The sequence below is a fragment of the Ischnura elegans genome, chromosome 5 (genome assembly GCF_921293095.1).
Source record: "Ischnura elegans chromosome 5, ioIscEleg1.1, whole genome shotgun sequence".
Taxonomy (NCBI): Eukaryota; Metazoa; Arthropoda; class Insecta; order Odonata; family Coenagrionidae; genus Ischnura; species Ischnura elegans.
The window spans coordinates 118,282,327-118,297,840 of NC_060250.1; the positions used below are offsets into that span (position 1 = coordinate 118,282,327).

At 36.9% G+C, this 15,514-nt stretch overlaps 1 protein-coding gene across 1 annotated transcript; it reads right to left on the reverse strand.

Annotated features, from left to right (window-relative positions):
- Nucleotides 1–6,301: 6,301 nt before the first annotated feature.
- LOC124159874 (chondroitin proteoglycan-2-like) lies at nt 6,302–12,872 on the reverse strand. Its single transcript, XM_046535772.1, has 6 exons — nt 12,814–12,872; nt 8,406–8,432; nt 8,270–8,293; nt 7,700–7,722; nt 7,348–7,607; nt 6,302–6,680 (listed from the first exon to the last, which is right to left on the reverse strand). Exons 1-5 carry the CDS (start codon nt 12,836–12,838, stop codon nt 7,374–7,376), a joined length of 333 nt encoding a protein of 110 aa, XP_046391728.1. The 5' UTR covers nt 12,839–12,872; the 3' UTR covers nt 6,302–6,680; nt 7,348–7,373.
- Nucleotides 12,873–15,514: the final 2,642 nt, after the last annotated feature.

A 15,514-nucleotide genomic window follows, 5' to 3' on the forward strand; every position in this document is an offset into this window, starting at 1 on the left:
CAGCAATTCCCCAAATTATCCAATAGGTCTGGTATATTAGCTTGAAGTTTTAATATGTTGAGCATGGTGATGGAAACGGGAAACAATTTTTTTCGAAAGTGGAGAATATGAAAACAAACAATTAGTGGATAGTATCCCGTCGTTCTAGAACTTTCAATTGGATTAAGGAGCTCCTTCGGATTAGAGGCAGAAGGATGGGTGGTGTTACGGATAGGAGAATGGAAAAAATGCGGAGTGGCTACTTGTGTGTGTGAGAAAACGTTTTCTCTGAATTCGTTATAACGGGAGTATCTTTCACCGAAAGAAAAACTATTTGTTTCTTGCCCCCTCTCCTCGTAAGCATCAAGCTTACGGTGCGGCGGTCTTTTTGATGCACTAACGTATTTACTTTTATCGTCGTGTTTATTTTTGTTCGACTTCCCAGCAATTGCCGAGTATTTCGCTTCTATGGATTCCCACCTAAGATATTTATCGGATGTGATCGAGAAATGTGTGCTCTGTGGTTTCATTCTTAGATTAGGTTAGAGTCAATATTCCTCAAGTAGCTGAGCATGTATAACCAGGGATCACCAAAATTTTAACCTTGTTTTCACTAATAAATGCATAGAACGTGAAAAACGTTAAATAGTTAGGTATCTTTAGGGCAGATTTTCACTTTGCATACATGTGTGAAACTTAGTAGGTATTTTCATTAAGCTATATCTATAAAAATGAAAAGGGACACTTACTTGTACCAATAACTAGGCGGAGATATGCGAAGCCCTTGTACACAGAGGGAAAGACAAATACTACCGCTTAGGTGTGAACTGATGGGCACCTTTCAAAATTATTTATGGGGGTATATTTATGATTTTGTAAAATAAAATTTGCGCTTACTGGCCGCTATTTTCATTTTTCAACCACTATTAGATTTTTGAAGTAATGTTTTTAATGTAACAGGACAATCAGAGAAGGCGACGATACGCGAGACATCATCGTTTGTAGTTTGGAGTTCTCCGGTCATGATCTCTGGAAGAAAATGAATCAAATACAAGAACACTATGCAAAATAAATTCACGGTAATAATAACTGGTATGAAAATGTTTTGTATTTAGCCCTGGGAATATTTTTTAACGGTGCAAATCAATTCTTAAATATAAGCAACAGTAGCCATATTTCCTTTGGTAAAATGACCTTGGTTTACCTAATTATTTTTACTATTTTTACAAATACGTTTCCTCTGACTTAATTAATGGAATCAATTTTTCGGGTAAGAGATTGTATAAAATACACACGATAAGAAAATCCTTCTCCTAATTTAATTAAAGTTTGTCATTTATTAGTTTCATTCTTCATTTTTATCATAGGCCGTCAGATGTGGCATAAATGTTCCCTCATTGATCTTTACGCCCCTAGAGAGGAAATGAGAATGTTGCGGTATTAAATTAAATCCTCCTGTTGATTAATTTTTGAAAAGATAATCTAGTCCAAGTTCTCATCTTCTGCAAAAAGTAGCCTGGTTTTGGACTAATGAGATTTCATTGTATTCCGATCCAATGAGTACCATAAAATCCTCAAAATGAAGTACACTGACACTAAATAACTATCATTTTATGGCACTAGAAAATGTAGCGAATTTATTTGCTTGCAATTAATAAAGTTGCAATTAAAAGATAGGTATGACTGTATTTGCAGTTGATTGTCCTCCGATCCCCTTTTTTCTCTCCACTCCACTCCTCTGAGTTTTATATCCCTACCAAATATCTGCTCTCTTGCTCATAAAAAGTTGGTCATCTAGTTTATAAATGCATTTATTTTTGTACGTATCGCTCTAATTCGAATGCACGGTTTTGACTCTCTGTTGCAGAAACTTTGTAGACTCATGGTAGTTCCACATAGTGTTAGTATCTAAGTCTCATTTGGTACAGAGTCCCTTGAAAGCCTTGGATGGCTCAATAGGACTATGGAAGCCATAATAAAGATTAGGAATCATAGCAGAAGTTTCTTTTTCCACACCTAAAATATGAGTTTTGCGTTATAATTTTCATGGCTGTGGGAGCGTTGAGGGTTGAATAAGTAATAGTTATTAAAGTTTTTTCTGCTTGCTTTCAATCTTCGCCTGCGGTTATTTTTTATCGCATCATTAAAATCAACTGCAAAATTTTAGTTTTAAGGTTTTCGCAGCGATTAGATGCACTATTATAATTCATTTTCGGGAATACGTCTGCGTGCTATTAATATTTAACTCAACGTTTCGATCCACATACTGGGAACGTCGTCAGGAGAATGAAAATATAAACACCTATCATACCGTTGGAAAAACTGGTCCATTGTTGTTAAGGTATTTAAAAAAGTAAATAAAAATAAAAATAAAATAAAAGCCAACTTCTTTAAAACATCTAATATATATAAAAAAAAAAGACCAATGAATTTTAACAGGGATGATGGATATAATTTAAGCCATGTGTGGAAGAGATACATTTCGAAAATTTAATTACAATATTCCACCTTTCATCTTCCTTTTTTTTTTTTTTTTTTTATATATTAGATGTTTTAAAGAAGTTGGCTTTTATTTTATTTTTATTTTTATTTACTTTTTTAAATACCTTAACAACAATGGACCAGTTTTTCCAACGGTATGATAGGTGTTTATATTTTCATTCTCCTGACGACGTTCCCAGTAAGTGGATCGAAACGTTGAGTTAAATATTAATAGCACGCAGACGTATTCCCGAAAATGAATTATAAAACTGCAAAATTGTTACTCCAAACTAGCTTGCCCAACTTTTTTGAAAATTAATAGTCTTTTTGACTCTGCCCCTCTCGTTTGCTAATTATATTTAACTGCTTTTAAATGTTGTTGGTCGCCAAAATGCTATGAATACGTTTCATGACTCAACTCATATTTATATTCAAAATTCTCTCTAAAATCCTTGTCTCAATCTAAGCTTCTTAAAGAATATTTCATTGCGGATTATTAGCATCCATTTGGTCACTGAATGATTTTTTTCTAATGGCACACCATTGGTAGATCTTGAACTTCGGTTTTGGCATTGGTGTTACGAGAATACGTAAGTATTTCTGTGCCATTTCTTTATCATTCCTCCAGTACTTGTTGGAGAATAGATTTGTTTCTGTGATTCTGGTATTTGAATGGCCTCAAAGCCAAGGGCGCCTTTGTTTCTTTCGAACAGCGTGGAGTAGCAGCATGGTGTTGCTTCCGTCATACCCCGAAGAAACGTATTTTTTCCTCTTTTGAGCCTCGTCGTACGTAACAGGCGACTTATTTTCTTAAATAAGAAAATCTCTTTCTATGACTCCGTAGCAACTGATGTCACATAGCACAACCCTGTTATAATGGAGGCTGAAGTGTTTTTGCGTCATAAGTAATCCGATGAGTCTCTTCGAGAATTCGAGGTAAATTGCTTTTACGGCACACTTTTTTCTGAAACGTCCGAGAGAAAAGTCTGCGTCGCACCTCTTCAAGCTCACTTCCTTAGTTTATTGGAGTTTTCCTCATGCATATAATCTCATTTTTGCTGTTCATTTTTAGATATTAAGATATTACTTAAAATAATGCAACGCTTTTACATATGCTGTAAATCAACGAATTTTGATTATAATTTGTTCAAGAATATTTATTTTACTATAACTGTGAATGAACTGTGCCATTGAATCGCTGGGATATTTTTGTGGTCAAGAATTGGATTTGCGTGAATGAATTATGAATAGAAATTCTCCAAGTCCATCCGTTCAGTTAATGGAATATAATTTGAGACGCAGAAATTGCATCAAAGTAATAAAAAAGTAATTTAAATTCTACGTGTAATATTGGATTATGAAAATGGAGGAAGAGTATATATCCAACTAAGCTGCTGAAATATATCTTAACGTAGTAAATGCTAGCAAGTAATAGGCCCACTTCGGGAAAAGAGGGCGTATCAATTTCTTTGAATAAATGAATGAAGGGTTCGGGAGAGACGTGTATTAAAATGAGTAAAATATAAACTGCCGTTTAGCTGCATACTGAGTGAATATTTATTTACCTTATGTGAAAAATTAAATACGCAGTGCGTTGGTGACTCATTGCATTTTCCTTTATTGTTTCATGCGTCACCCTAACGTCTCGCACGTGCCAGATGGAAAAAAAAGATGCTGTGTTTAATCTGATTACTTGTATTTTGGTCGAAGCCACTGCGAGTACAGAGAAAGGGCATCAGTGTAATTCTCGGAAACGCAAGTCAAACACTTAATCCTCAGTTGCTTTCTTCGCTCTGTAAGATTCGTTTTACATAATACAGTGAAATGCATTCCGGGTAGTTTTTGCTTCTCAATTTTTTTTTTAGAGTAATAACATTTTTACATGCATACTAAGATTATCTAGAACTTGTATTTCATGAATTGGATGGATGACGCAGATACTTTGTGGAGATCCATTATGAGATATGAAGTGAAACACTTTGCACTTTCCACTTAAAATTTTTTTTCCACCCCCCATTTCTCAAATGTTTGCGAGTGTGCAATCTGTGTATATATATTGGTATGGCTAATTTCTTGGTTTAGCCTTGATAATGCTGCAGTACAGCGTAATACGTCGACTCTAGTGTAATAAATTTTTATGTGGAAAGTGCAAAGTGTTTCACTTCATATCTCACTTGTATTTCACATTTTCAGCTAAGTTTTACCTTTTACTTCTTATCTGAAAAATCGATAACTACTTTTGATTTAATCATTCTCTCGACCAATCAATTTTGTGTAACGGAATAAATGTTTCAGCCAAATTATGTGATTCTGAAATGTGGATTATTCACACTTTCAATGCTCTAATGACTTTCTGTGGTAAATAATTTCCTACTTTTGAACTTAGTGGTTTGTTTTCAGAAGCCAGAAATGTTTTTTTTTGTTGGCAGACTCTCAAGGATCTCTCAGAGATGACTCATAGTTATGTAATATTTTGGTCTCTCACTTCCTAATAAAGACTGAATGAAATTTTTATCTCAGCGTTAAGCCTGTATTCCGTTTTTGGTCTCACGCTTATTTAGGGTCATAAAATGCTGTAAGATTGGAAATAATTTTTGTGTGCATAATTATGCTTATATAATACGAATAACCGTAATTAGGTCTTGTGAAAGAGACTGGCCTCCAACCCTGCCAATGAGTAAAATTCTTTTGCGCTGTGGCGCAGTGACGAATGAGTTGTATCCTCAAGTTGTGCTCACTCTACATTACCTTATCATCACTATGCTCTACAATTATACTCGTTTCACATAATCGCATAAAATGTGTTCCAGACTGTTTCTTTGGTTTAGTATGGCATCTGGGAGGAGGCGTAGGTTATTTGCGCCATGAGGGTAGGGTATGGAAGGAAGGGTGGAGAGAAACCCGGCGTCGGCATTAGCCTGCTCTTAACGAATGGCACCAAGGTAACCACGGCCTAACGTCCCATCCGACGGACTTGATATTGCGCTGGAAATGTCCTCCTCGCAATATTCAAGCAGGGATCAGGCTGTCTCTGAAAATGCTTTGCCACGGCCGGGATTTGAACCCGAGCTTGCTGGGTGGGAAGCCAGCACTCTAGGCACCACAACATCCCGAACCCCTTCTTTGGTTTAGTGTCACTTCTCATTCGTTTTTTGAGATTGATAAACTGTTTACGATGCTTTACTTAATTCCTTTATGCGTATTAAGATTAGCTATTGCTTGCTACTTCGCGATTAGTAAGATTTGCTATTACTTGGTACATCGCAAAGTAGTTATGGCAAGCAGCGGGTTCGTTACATTGCTATAGCTTTTTATTATATATATTCTGGCGGTGGCGAAGAGTGTCCAGACTGCCCGATCCCTGCTTGTGTGGAGAACATTTAAAGCGCAACACTCCGTCCGTCGGATGGGACGTTAAGCCGTGGTCCCCTTGGCGCCTTTCGTTAAGAGCACACTAATGTCAACGCCGGGTTTCTCTCCATCCTTCCTCCCCTACCCTTCCCCCATGGCGCAAATGGCCTCAACTGTCGGTCGCCTCCTCCAAATACCATACCCTATTTTACACCACATCATCATCATAATGAATTTTTTGAGGCAAGTAATAAATGGCTGATATTTTCTAGATTTTATGTTACCTGCTCTCCCAAATTTTTATTTCTCGAGCTTTAGTGAAAATTTTACAATTATTCTCTTCGTAACATTGGATATCAAACCATTTAATTATCAAATATGTCTCCAAAGGGTTGATAACATAATTTCTTTGTTGGATGTGAGTGAGCCACTTAAAATTTAAAATAAGAGCTATGACTTATGTCAGGAGTGCGAAATAAAACAGCAAATATAAGTATCACGTCAAAATGTATTTTTGAGCTCAGACATGCATGAAATTCTTTATTTTACTGAAATGAAGTTCATTGGTGAGTATAACAGGATTTATTTTATCTGCTTAAAGCACAGGCAAAACCTCCCCCAAGGACTTAATGCCGAAGAATTCATCAAACTTTCGTGTGAATGACAACGTTACACTCTTGCTCCATTAATCCATTGCAGATTTCTTTCCTACAGTTTTCAGCCGGGTATCATTGATTGTGCAGCTTCGGTGTTTTGCCGCTAAAGAAAAAAATTATTCAATTCTTTAACACAGCGGTACACTCATAAGCGTGGTAGCTTCGATTGATTTATTGCATTCATTACGTTTACTCTCTCTGCAGTGCTTCTTCCTGGAAATAAATTAGCATAGCTGTAGAACAGGCAAGGTGTACTCTATGGAATCATTAATGAAATAGAAAAGTTGTCGAAAAATTCACGAAACATCCAGCATCAAAACGCTAAGTGATCTCAACCAAGGTAACCTTAACGAGCTCCCTTCAACCCTCGCAGGGTTCGAAGGATCTAAGTTTTTCCCGGCGAATAGAATTGGGGGAAGAGTTCTCGGGTTTCCAGCCGGGTCCAAGGGTTTTTCACCGAGGGGTTCACCGACGTTGCGAAGGCCAATCAGAGCCCACCTGAACCCAATGCGACGGTATGCAGGACGGACACATCTTGGCTTCATCAATTCACCCTGAAGACAATGGCAGACTTAGCCTTCGAAACGTTGGTGCTGAAAAACCCTTGGACTCGGCTGGAAACCCGAGAACTCTTCCTCTCGGAAGGTTAATTTCGAGTTAAGTGAGTGCTTATGAAAGCTCTTCTATTGAGAGGATGGGGTTGGTCACTGCTGCGGATTATTCCGTTCAGCCAACCAACAGAGTAATTTGTTTGACTCCTGTAACATTATCCTTAACCTCATATCCATTGGAAACTACTTTTCTGTTTTAGAATAACTTTAACAACTTTTGCCATTGTATTGAAAATGGTTTTCTGTAATAAATGGTCTCGCGGGCTTACCTCTTGAGATGGACATTGCTGTAACTTTACATTTTTGGAGCCTCAGTAGGCTCCATGGTTGGCGCCATGGTTGGTGCCATGGTTGGCGCCATGGTTGGCTTAGCAGTGCAGACTACATTATCCTTGAAATCGCAAGCCGAAATATCAGTATTGAACCAAAGTTTAGCTGGACAGTGGAACGCCCAGGCATATCCTCCATTGCACCTGAAGTATTTTTCGCAATCATAGGGGTTAGCGTAAAAACCGTCTCCGTTAGTGCACTGTTTGGATGAAAGCGCATGTAATGTTAACCAAAAACACATCAACCATATAATTTTTTAATATCAAATTAATAAATTAAGACTTTAATTACCTGGAACCATGGCGATGGTGTAGCTGATATAAAGATGATTTTTTTAAAGTTGTGAAATGAAGTGGACATGGGAAGTGAAAATATAGGAAAGTTCATTAGCATATAATGTCATTGTAAACTAAAGCAGTTCTGCTTGAAAAAAAATGTTTTTGAAGCTTATTGAAATAGTGAGACCTAATGACTTTTCATTTTGATGAATTTTCTCCTAAATTTCTTTCTATCGAATGGTTCAATCACGTTAAGATGCATAGAATAAAGAATAATGGAATCATGAGTTGAAGATTCTATTGCTGAAAATCATTGTATAGATAGGAGAATTAATGTTCCTTTATTTTTTATTATAGTTACTTTATCTCGAATAAAACGAGAACTTATCTGCAAGAAATAAGTACACAGTACCCTAAATTACTACTGAATTTATTTCTGCGTTATAATCTGTGGGGAATATAATTTTATAATCAAATCGAATAAAAAGATTCCTCTATGCTTTGCTTTCCGTGAATAGCTATTTAGGGAAATCACCAGATGAAATTATGTTTTTTCCTTTGAGTCCCCCCCTTCAATACTTACGAGCCGCTGTCGTTTGTGCGTAAGCTGAAAATTGAGAGAAAAATATTTTAATACCATTTAAATTCATAATAGTTACCTAAATTGTATATAATAACAGCAAAATATCTTGTAGCTCAGGAGAAGATAAGTTACTTACCACAAGCGATCACTCCCAAAATTGTTACTGAAAATAAAAATTAAAGGGTTCAGTACCAACAGTAAAATAAGAGTCGAAATATATCGAACAGGTTAAATAAAGATTTTTATACGTGCAATGTTCTAGAAAACTCTTGAGGATGTCGTAATGAGTGTCTTAAATTAATAATAATTCCTCATGAAAATGAATGGATTCATGAAATATTTATAAACATATTTGAAAGCTAGGTACCCTACTGGACAAATGGCCTGTTTTTATGGGATCAGTAGGTGTTTTAATTTGCTTAAATGACGTAAGAATATTTTATTACGTATAAAATATTTTAGCAGAAAAATACAGCAAACTTTCTTCTTCTTCGAACTCTTTCAAAAACAGTTTAAAAATCTACCATCTGTTTCGTGTCCACTGCCACAAGGGTTGTGTCTGAATTCCTTTTTTGGTCTTACGTTTATTTATTCGATGCTGTGCTATTGGAATGACTTTATTATATGCATCATTATACTTATATGAATGACCAGAATTTGGTCTTGTGAATAGAACTGGCCTCCGGTCCTGGGTACATAAAACTCTTCTGCGCTGTGGCGAAGTGTGGGATGAGCATTTTCTTCACGTTGCGCTCACTATTACTTCGCGAGGTATTTGCGGTATGAATAGAAACCTTTCTTTGTGCGTGTTAATGGTTTATATTTCCGGGGATGGAGTTGTGAGAGTGGTTGAGGGAAGGACTGAGGCGAAGTCTTTTCCCCTCCGGAGATGACTGGAAGCCAGGACAATTCCTAAGTATCTGTTAACACTCGTATACGTAATGTGTTAAAATGTTTTCTTGTTTTCTTCTTCCAAGGGCCTCCCTTATTATCCTGGTTCTGAATATTGTTATATTTTCTCCAAGACTTCAGAGCCGGTTATGTCAACGTCGTGGTCTTTAGCGCCGTGTTCCGCAACGGCTGACTTATCGAGGTTCCCGAGTCGATTGGCGGCCCCATGATCCTTTACTTTAGTCCGTATGGTTCTGTTTTTTACTCCAACATATTTTTCCCTTGCAAGACAACTTAGTTTATAAAATTCTGCCATTTCCATCTCGTGTTTTTCCTTTGCACTGTGATTGATGTATTTTATTTTTCTCTGCGATTTAAATACTCCTCTTACATGACTGGTTTGGGAGCCAAAGGGGTACAATTGATTCATTTTTTCTATACACCATTAGGTACAGAAATTAGGTATGGAAAACAAAGAAGATGAATTAGATATTTGATGATGGGTGCTTTCTATTCATTGACACACGTCGACACAAATCAACTTGCGTCGCGGTTTCCGTGTTCCATACTGTGTGTGTCGCCGACTGTTGTGACACAAGTCAACAAACGGTAACGCACAGGAATAGGAGAGTTATAAACAGTTACCGCGAGTCGACACAAGTCGACGCGTGAGTCGCATGAATGGAAAGCACCCAAAGTGTATTTGATTTGTTGTCAGCACAGAACTGAGACTCACTCGTATCCCCAGGCAACCAAGTTTTGTGTTTTTCTTGCAACAATTAACTTTACCTAACTCTTTATAAAATTCGAAGAATCAAGCGAGATGGAGTGGAATTGATTCATAATGAAACACTGACTTGCAATTTTCCACAAAAATAAAATTTAATTCGACTCGAGTTTCGATGTTACTACATCATTTTATCATCATCAGTTGTACCTTGAAAATGATGTAGTAACATCGAAACTCGAGTCGAATTAAATTTTATTTTTGTGGAAAATTGCAAGTCAGTGTTTCATTATTTATCTAACTCTGTTGAGAACAAAATCACTCGTACCCCTTGGCTCCTCACGCCCTCACATGGTATTTCTGTAATAATTCGGAGATTTTTTTAGGAGATAGTGCACGACTCCTCTCTTCTTATCGTCAACTTCTATTTCGGCATACGGCGCTCGACACGAAGATTTGACTTTACGGAAAATGGTCTCCTGTATGTAACACCCGTCATATCCGCTACTCATGAGTATTTTGATATTTAGTTATTCAAAGCTATGGTCTATGTCACTCAGACTTATTGATCGGTGGATCGTGGTCCCTCTTTTTAGCAAGGAAGAGACTAGAAGGCATCTACTCGTGTTTGTTGGTTCTACTTGAATGCACCGAATGGCCTAGGGCTCCATCTTCTCTTCTGCTAATTAGTACATCTAGGAAGGGTAGCATCGCGTCAATTTATTCCTCCCTCGTGAAATTGACGTGTTGGTAATGGTATTTAAATGATCGTTGGATTCTTTTAGCTTTTCAACACCATCGTCGTCGTCGTCACCAACTTGCTCATATAGAGAAATATTCCCCATATATATCTGATGAATTATTTCCTCACTTTTATTCCTGTATTTTCTGCTTCAAGAAAATTCTTCTTTTATAGTAAGCCCCTCTAGTCTGTGCTAATCTGATGAATATTTCTTTCTATCACCATGGCTTTCACACTTGAGTTGAATAATCCATTCCGCGAAGGAAGAAAGAAATGCAAATCACTTCCAGACTAAGCCGTATGTAAACATCCTACTATAATCATACAGCAAATTACTACCGCAGTGACATGGCCTTCCCCTTAACGTTGATAGCTAATCAAAAGTGATCCACCGATTTAACGGATTCGGTGGAAGCGACCGCATGTATCCACATATTCATATCTGGCACTAAATACAACACTTCTATGGCATCAAAATTAAGTATACAATTAACTCAGCGCAAAAATCGAATCGACAGAAGATGTGGACGAGAAAGTTTTTGAGGTGTAAATGAGTGATGGGCTTTAGCTCAGCGCGTTTAAGTCGAAAGCGTCAACCAAACGATAAGCCATAAATTTTAGAGTTGCGTTTCTCTTATCGTTAAGGGCAGCTTAGTTTCCTGATATACATTTACTCTTCAAATAATCTGAAATTGTTTCAATTTCTTTTCAAGTTTCAAGTTCTTTCCGAAGTAGAAAGTTAAATTAGAAGATTAAAATTTGCAATGGGAAAACCTGCGGAAGCTTTTGAGGACTGCTCGAGTCTAAGACGAGACACATACACCATAATTCAGCGGTTCCTAACCTTTTTTTCCTCCCGCTTTCTGCGTATCCCCGACTGTTTCGTCGCGTGCCCCAAAGGGACCCCTTTCGTCTCGTATCACCGGATGGGTACCACTGCCATAATTGAATTGAAGCAAACAATGCTTGGTAACCGTTTCCCCTATGTTCTGTCAAAGCCAGCTTATCATACGAAGGGATGAGGCTGATCGCAAACAGCGATATTTGGTAAATATATATTTTTAGACAGGATATCGTAATAACCATCATTTTCCTTTCTTGAGGATTCATAAATGTGCTATGCCTAAATTAACCAAAATATCATCGTAATTCCTTCTTCCGTTAAAGCTGATTATATAAAATACAAGGGAAACAATAAAAAATCTAACTTAACCAGCTTTTCCTGTTATGATTAAATCAAGGGTAATTCAATTTAATTTTCAGTCTTTTAATTTCAATAATTTTTGATGAATTTTCTCTTTCGGGAAGAGTCAGAGGAATTAGGAAGGAATTATAATTCCTTAAAAAAGATGGAAGTCAGAAATGAAGCTGAGATGCTCAAATGCTAAAAACTATCACAGACTCGCGGTTTTTTGAGTGAGCGATTCAGTACAAAAGTATTAATCCTTGGACGCAAAACAAGGCTCTTTATTCACCCTTTAGAATCTCATTTGTGCATTTTAGACTACACTTCTCACTACTATAATCGTATCACTTTTACCTTAATTCATTTAATATCAACCCTTAACCGGTGACGTGCGGTCTAAGAGACCGCTGCGTTTCTAAAATTATGAATATTTTCAAAATTAAGATTTCAAAATATCTATAATTCTCGTTAGCTTCATATTTTTGCATAACAAGGACATCCCACTCTTGCAATTTAACGTTCCTTTTATTAATTTCTGTATATTTGCAATTGAACTCGATTAGCTGTCTGTGAGACCGCACGTCACTTACTAAGAATGCATCAAGAAAAATAATAAGCGGGGTAAATTTCATGGCTATTTACTACTTAGCCTTCCAACTTTAACACTTAAGGCCTTTTTTGAATTTGGCGAAATATTGATACATAAATATAATAATTATAACTCAAGTGTTTTTGGCATCAGTTTTTTGATCCTGCTTCAAATCACAATTTTTATGACAAATTGGTTCGTATTGGGAGTGTAAAAATTTTAATATAAGTTTTTAAATAGTCGAGCATTCAAAGAAAAATTAAACAAAACGATAAAAATGGCGTAGCAATATTTCATGAATTTTTGATTTATTGCGCTCTCCCAGACCGCACGTCACTGGTAATGTAACGAGAATTGCACGTCACTGGTTAAGGGTTAAGAGTAGTACCAATGCTTAAATAAAACTTACCGGCAAGGAGGGCAACAGCTTTCATCTCTACGGCTATTCTCGCACAACTGAATCTTTTCTAGGCCCTTTCTGGAATATATACACCCAATCTTCATTTTTTCTGCGTAATAGCGATGCCAGTTTTATCTCAACACGGGAAAAACAGACATATTCGAAGAATTTTGATGATTCAAGGCTAAGCAATCGCTTGCTTATTGCGGAACTAGCTATGAGTTGTTTTCTTTCATCACCTTTATATCTTTTCATTGCTATGTTAGCTGTGATGATAATGATCGATTTCCTAAATATTTCCAAACTGGAAACGCTTTTCGTTAGAATTAATGAGGCGCTGTTGCTTGAAAGAGCTTTGTCTTTCAGTTTTTATTGTACATCGCGGGAGTTAGTCTCCCCTTACTTATCATTACTTATCATTTCGTGTTTTTATACGGCATTGCATGGTATTTTAATGCTAGCATGCCCGATCAATCCTTACACCCTATCATGACCGAGTGGGCCATTTTGATCCAACATGACAACTTTTGCATATTTTACTCAAAATACTTAATTCCTTCCCAGTTTATTTATTAATATTGTTTATGAAGCATTGTGGAGGGTGGTAGAAAATTTAATTGGGATAAAAATGTTAAAATTGTAGTTTTTCTACATTTTCTGTGGTGTTATGGGAAACTTGCTTCCACAAATTTGTGATTACCTTTCACTTTTTTCTCTGATGGGTTTGGGAGGTACGATGAATTTCGATGGTATCAGGTTAAAAAAAGTACATTAACGTTGTGACAGTAAATCAGTATAAATCACACCGTTACATTGAATGCAATGGAAAAGTAGAAAGGCTTCAAATGGATTTGATAGTCTGGGTCAAAATGAGCCATCCGGGCATGGCAGGTATAAGTGATGAGAAAAATTGAAAAAATACTAATATCAGACCTAACTTTTGCACATTGGTAAATCAAACTAAATAGTTAAAAGTATTAAAATATGAGTCTAAACATTTTCTTCCTTTCAAAATAATCAACATAAATATTCTATTTTGGGTCAAATTGACCCAGCCGGGCATTCCAGTGCTAAGGAGGCGACCGAGAGCTTACAATTAGTTCATTTTCGCCTCGGGGGACAGGCAGGAACGGATGAGGGGAGAAGAGTCGAGCATCAATATTATCTCACTCTTAGCGAAGGGGACCACCGCTTGACGTCCGATCCGACGGACGGAGTGCTGTGCTTGAAATGCCCCCCACACATTGCACATGAAAAGGTCGGACACGCTCTGAAAAATGTCAGCCACCGCCAGGATTTGAACCCGGGCCCAGGTGGCGTAAAGCCAACAGTTTAGCTATTTCATCCGATCTAATATCCCGTGCGAAAAATCCACAGGGAAAAAAAATCATTCGCCTTGATCAGGATTCGAACCCAGATCCCCCGATTTCCGGGTCAGGTGCTTTAGCCAATAGCTACCGAAGCGTCATTTCTCCCAGAGGATATTTGTGGACACAACCGGACTAGGTGGTATGGACAGCTGAGCATATGATGCCACAAGCAGTCCATATCGTGCGAACTGGGCCACAGCCGGAGAGCAGGCCCGGACTTGGAACACATAGAGGTGTTCGCTCTTGACTAATTTTAAGTATACCGTGGCTAGTCCCGGTGTATTTAAAATTAATCAACCGTATTTTCTACATTGCCTTTAGATTATTAAAGGTGGCTTTGATATGGGATATGATTTGCAATACGAAACTAAGTACCAAAGAGTCCTTTGTGTAATAAAATTTTATTTAAGTAATATACCGAATAAGGTAGATTTCCATGGAATTTTTACGAACTAGTCTCTCCTCCCTTCATGGACTTCCATCTAAAATTCACAATAAGGCCTACCCCCTTATTTCTATCGAAAGAATGTTGAGTGGCTCTTTATCTAGTCAAGGGTTTCGTCAATACAGTTACACGTCGTTGTGTAATTTTTTTTCTTTCGCAACCGATAGTTTAAGAAGCAGTAAACAAGAGAATAAGTATAAATAATCAGTATTTAAATTATTCAAAATTATCTTAAATGAAAGTTAAAAAAATCGTCACCCATTTCCTGCTCTATAATTGCAAATATATGGGAAAATAATCTTATATTTCTCCCAAATATTCTGTTTTATTCCGTTGTATAGCTAATGTAGGGAGTTTTTTATGTTCAAAATGCATTTTGCGTTCGTCTACACGCCATTTTTTTCGCCTTATTATCAGCTCTGTCTTAACTTATATATTTGCAGTTACCTTGTAGGTAGGTAGGTTTTCTGATATAAAAATCATATTTTTATTTATAAAAGGAAGAAAATACAGTTAGAACCTTACATTCTGATGCCCTCTTCCATCATTGCTTTTATCATTGAAATTAATTTTCGGCTAATGAAGTGATATATTAATGACGAGAATTCTTACTTGCCGCTTAAGTTGGCACTTTCTTGAGAGCACACAATTTTTTTATTTCCAGACACATATTACGTAAATTCTCGCGAAATCTGCTTGTGATGCGTATATAATGAGAACCAACGTGTTTCCGTGAAGAAAATCTTAAGGAAAACTGTCCTTGTTTTGCCATTTAGAGGCGGGAAATTTTGTAAAGTAACACCTGACTAGTGACTGGGCAAAGGATGATGATTGGTGTCATTATTTCATTCAAAAGGCACCAGTAGTACTCACGTCATTCGTTCGAGGTGAACTT

Bases quoted from the DNA above. Each gene is read 5' to 3' on its own strand.
- LOC124159874 (XM_046535772.1), bottom strand. From the start codon at position 12,838: ATGAAAGCTGTTGCCCTCCTTGCCG. The intron at 8,294-8,405 runs GTAAGTAACTTA...CTCAATTTTCAG, and splicing joins TTTGGGAGTGATCGCTTGTG to CTTACGCACAAACGACAGCG. The intron at 7,608-7,699 runs GTAATTAAAGTC...TCATCCAAACAG, and splicing joins CACCATCGCCATGGTTCCAG to TGCACTAACGGAGACGGTTT.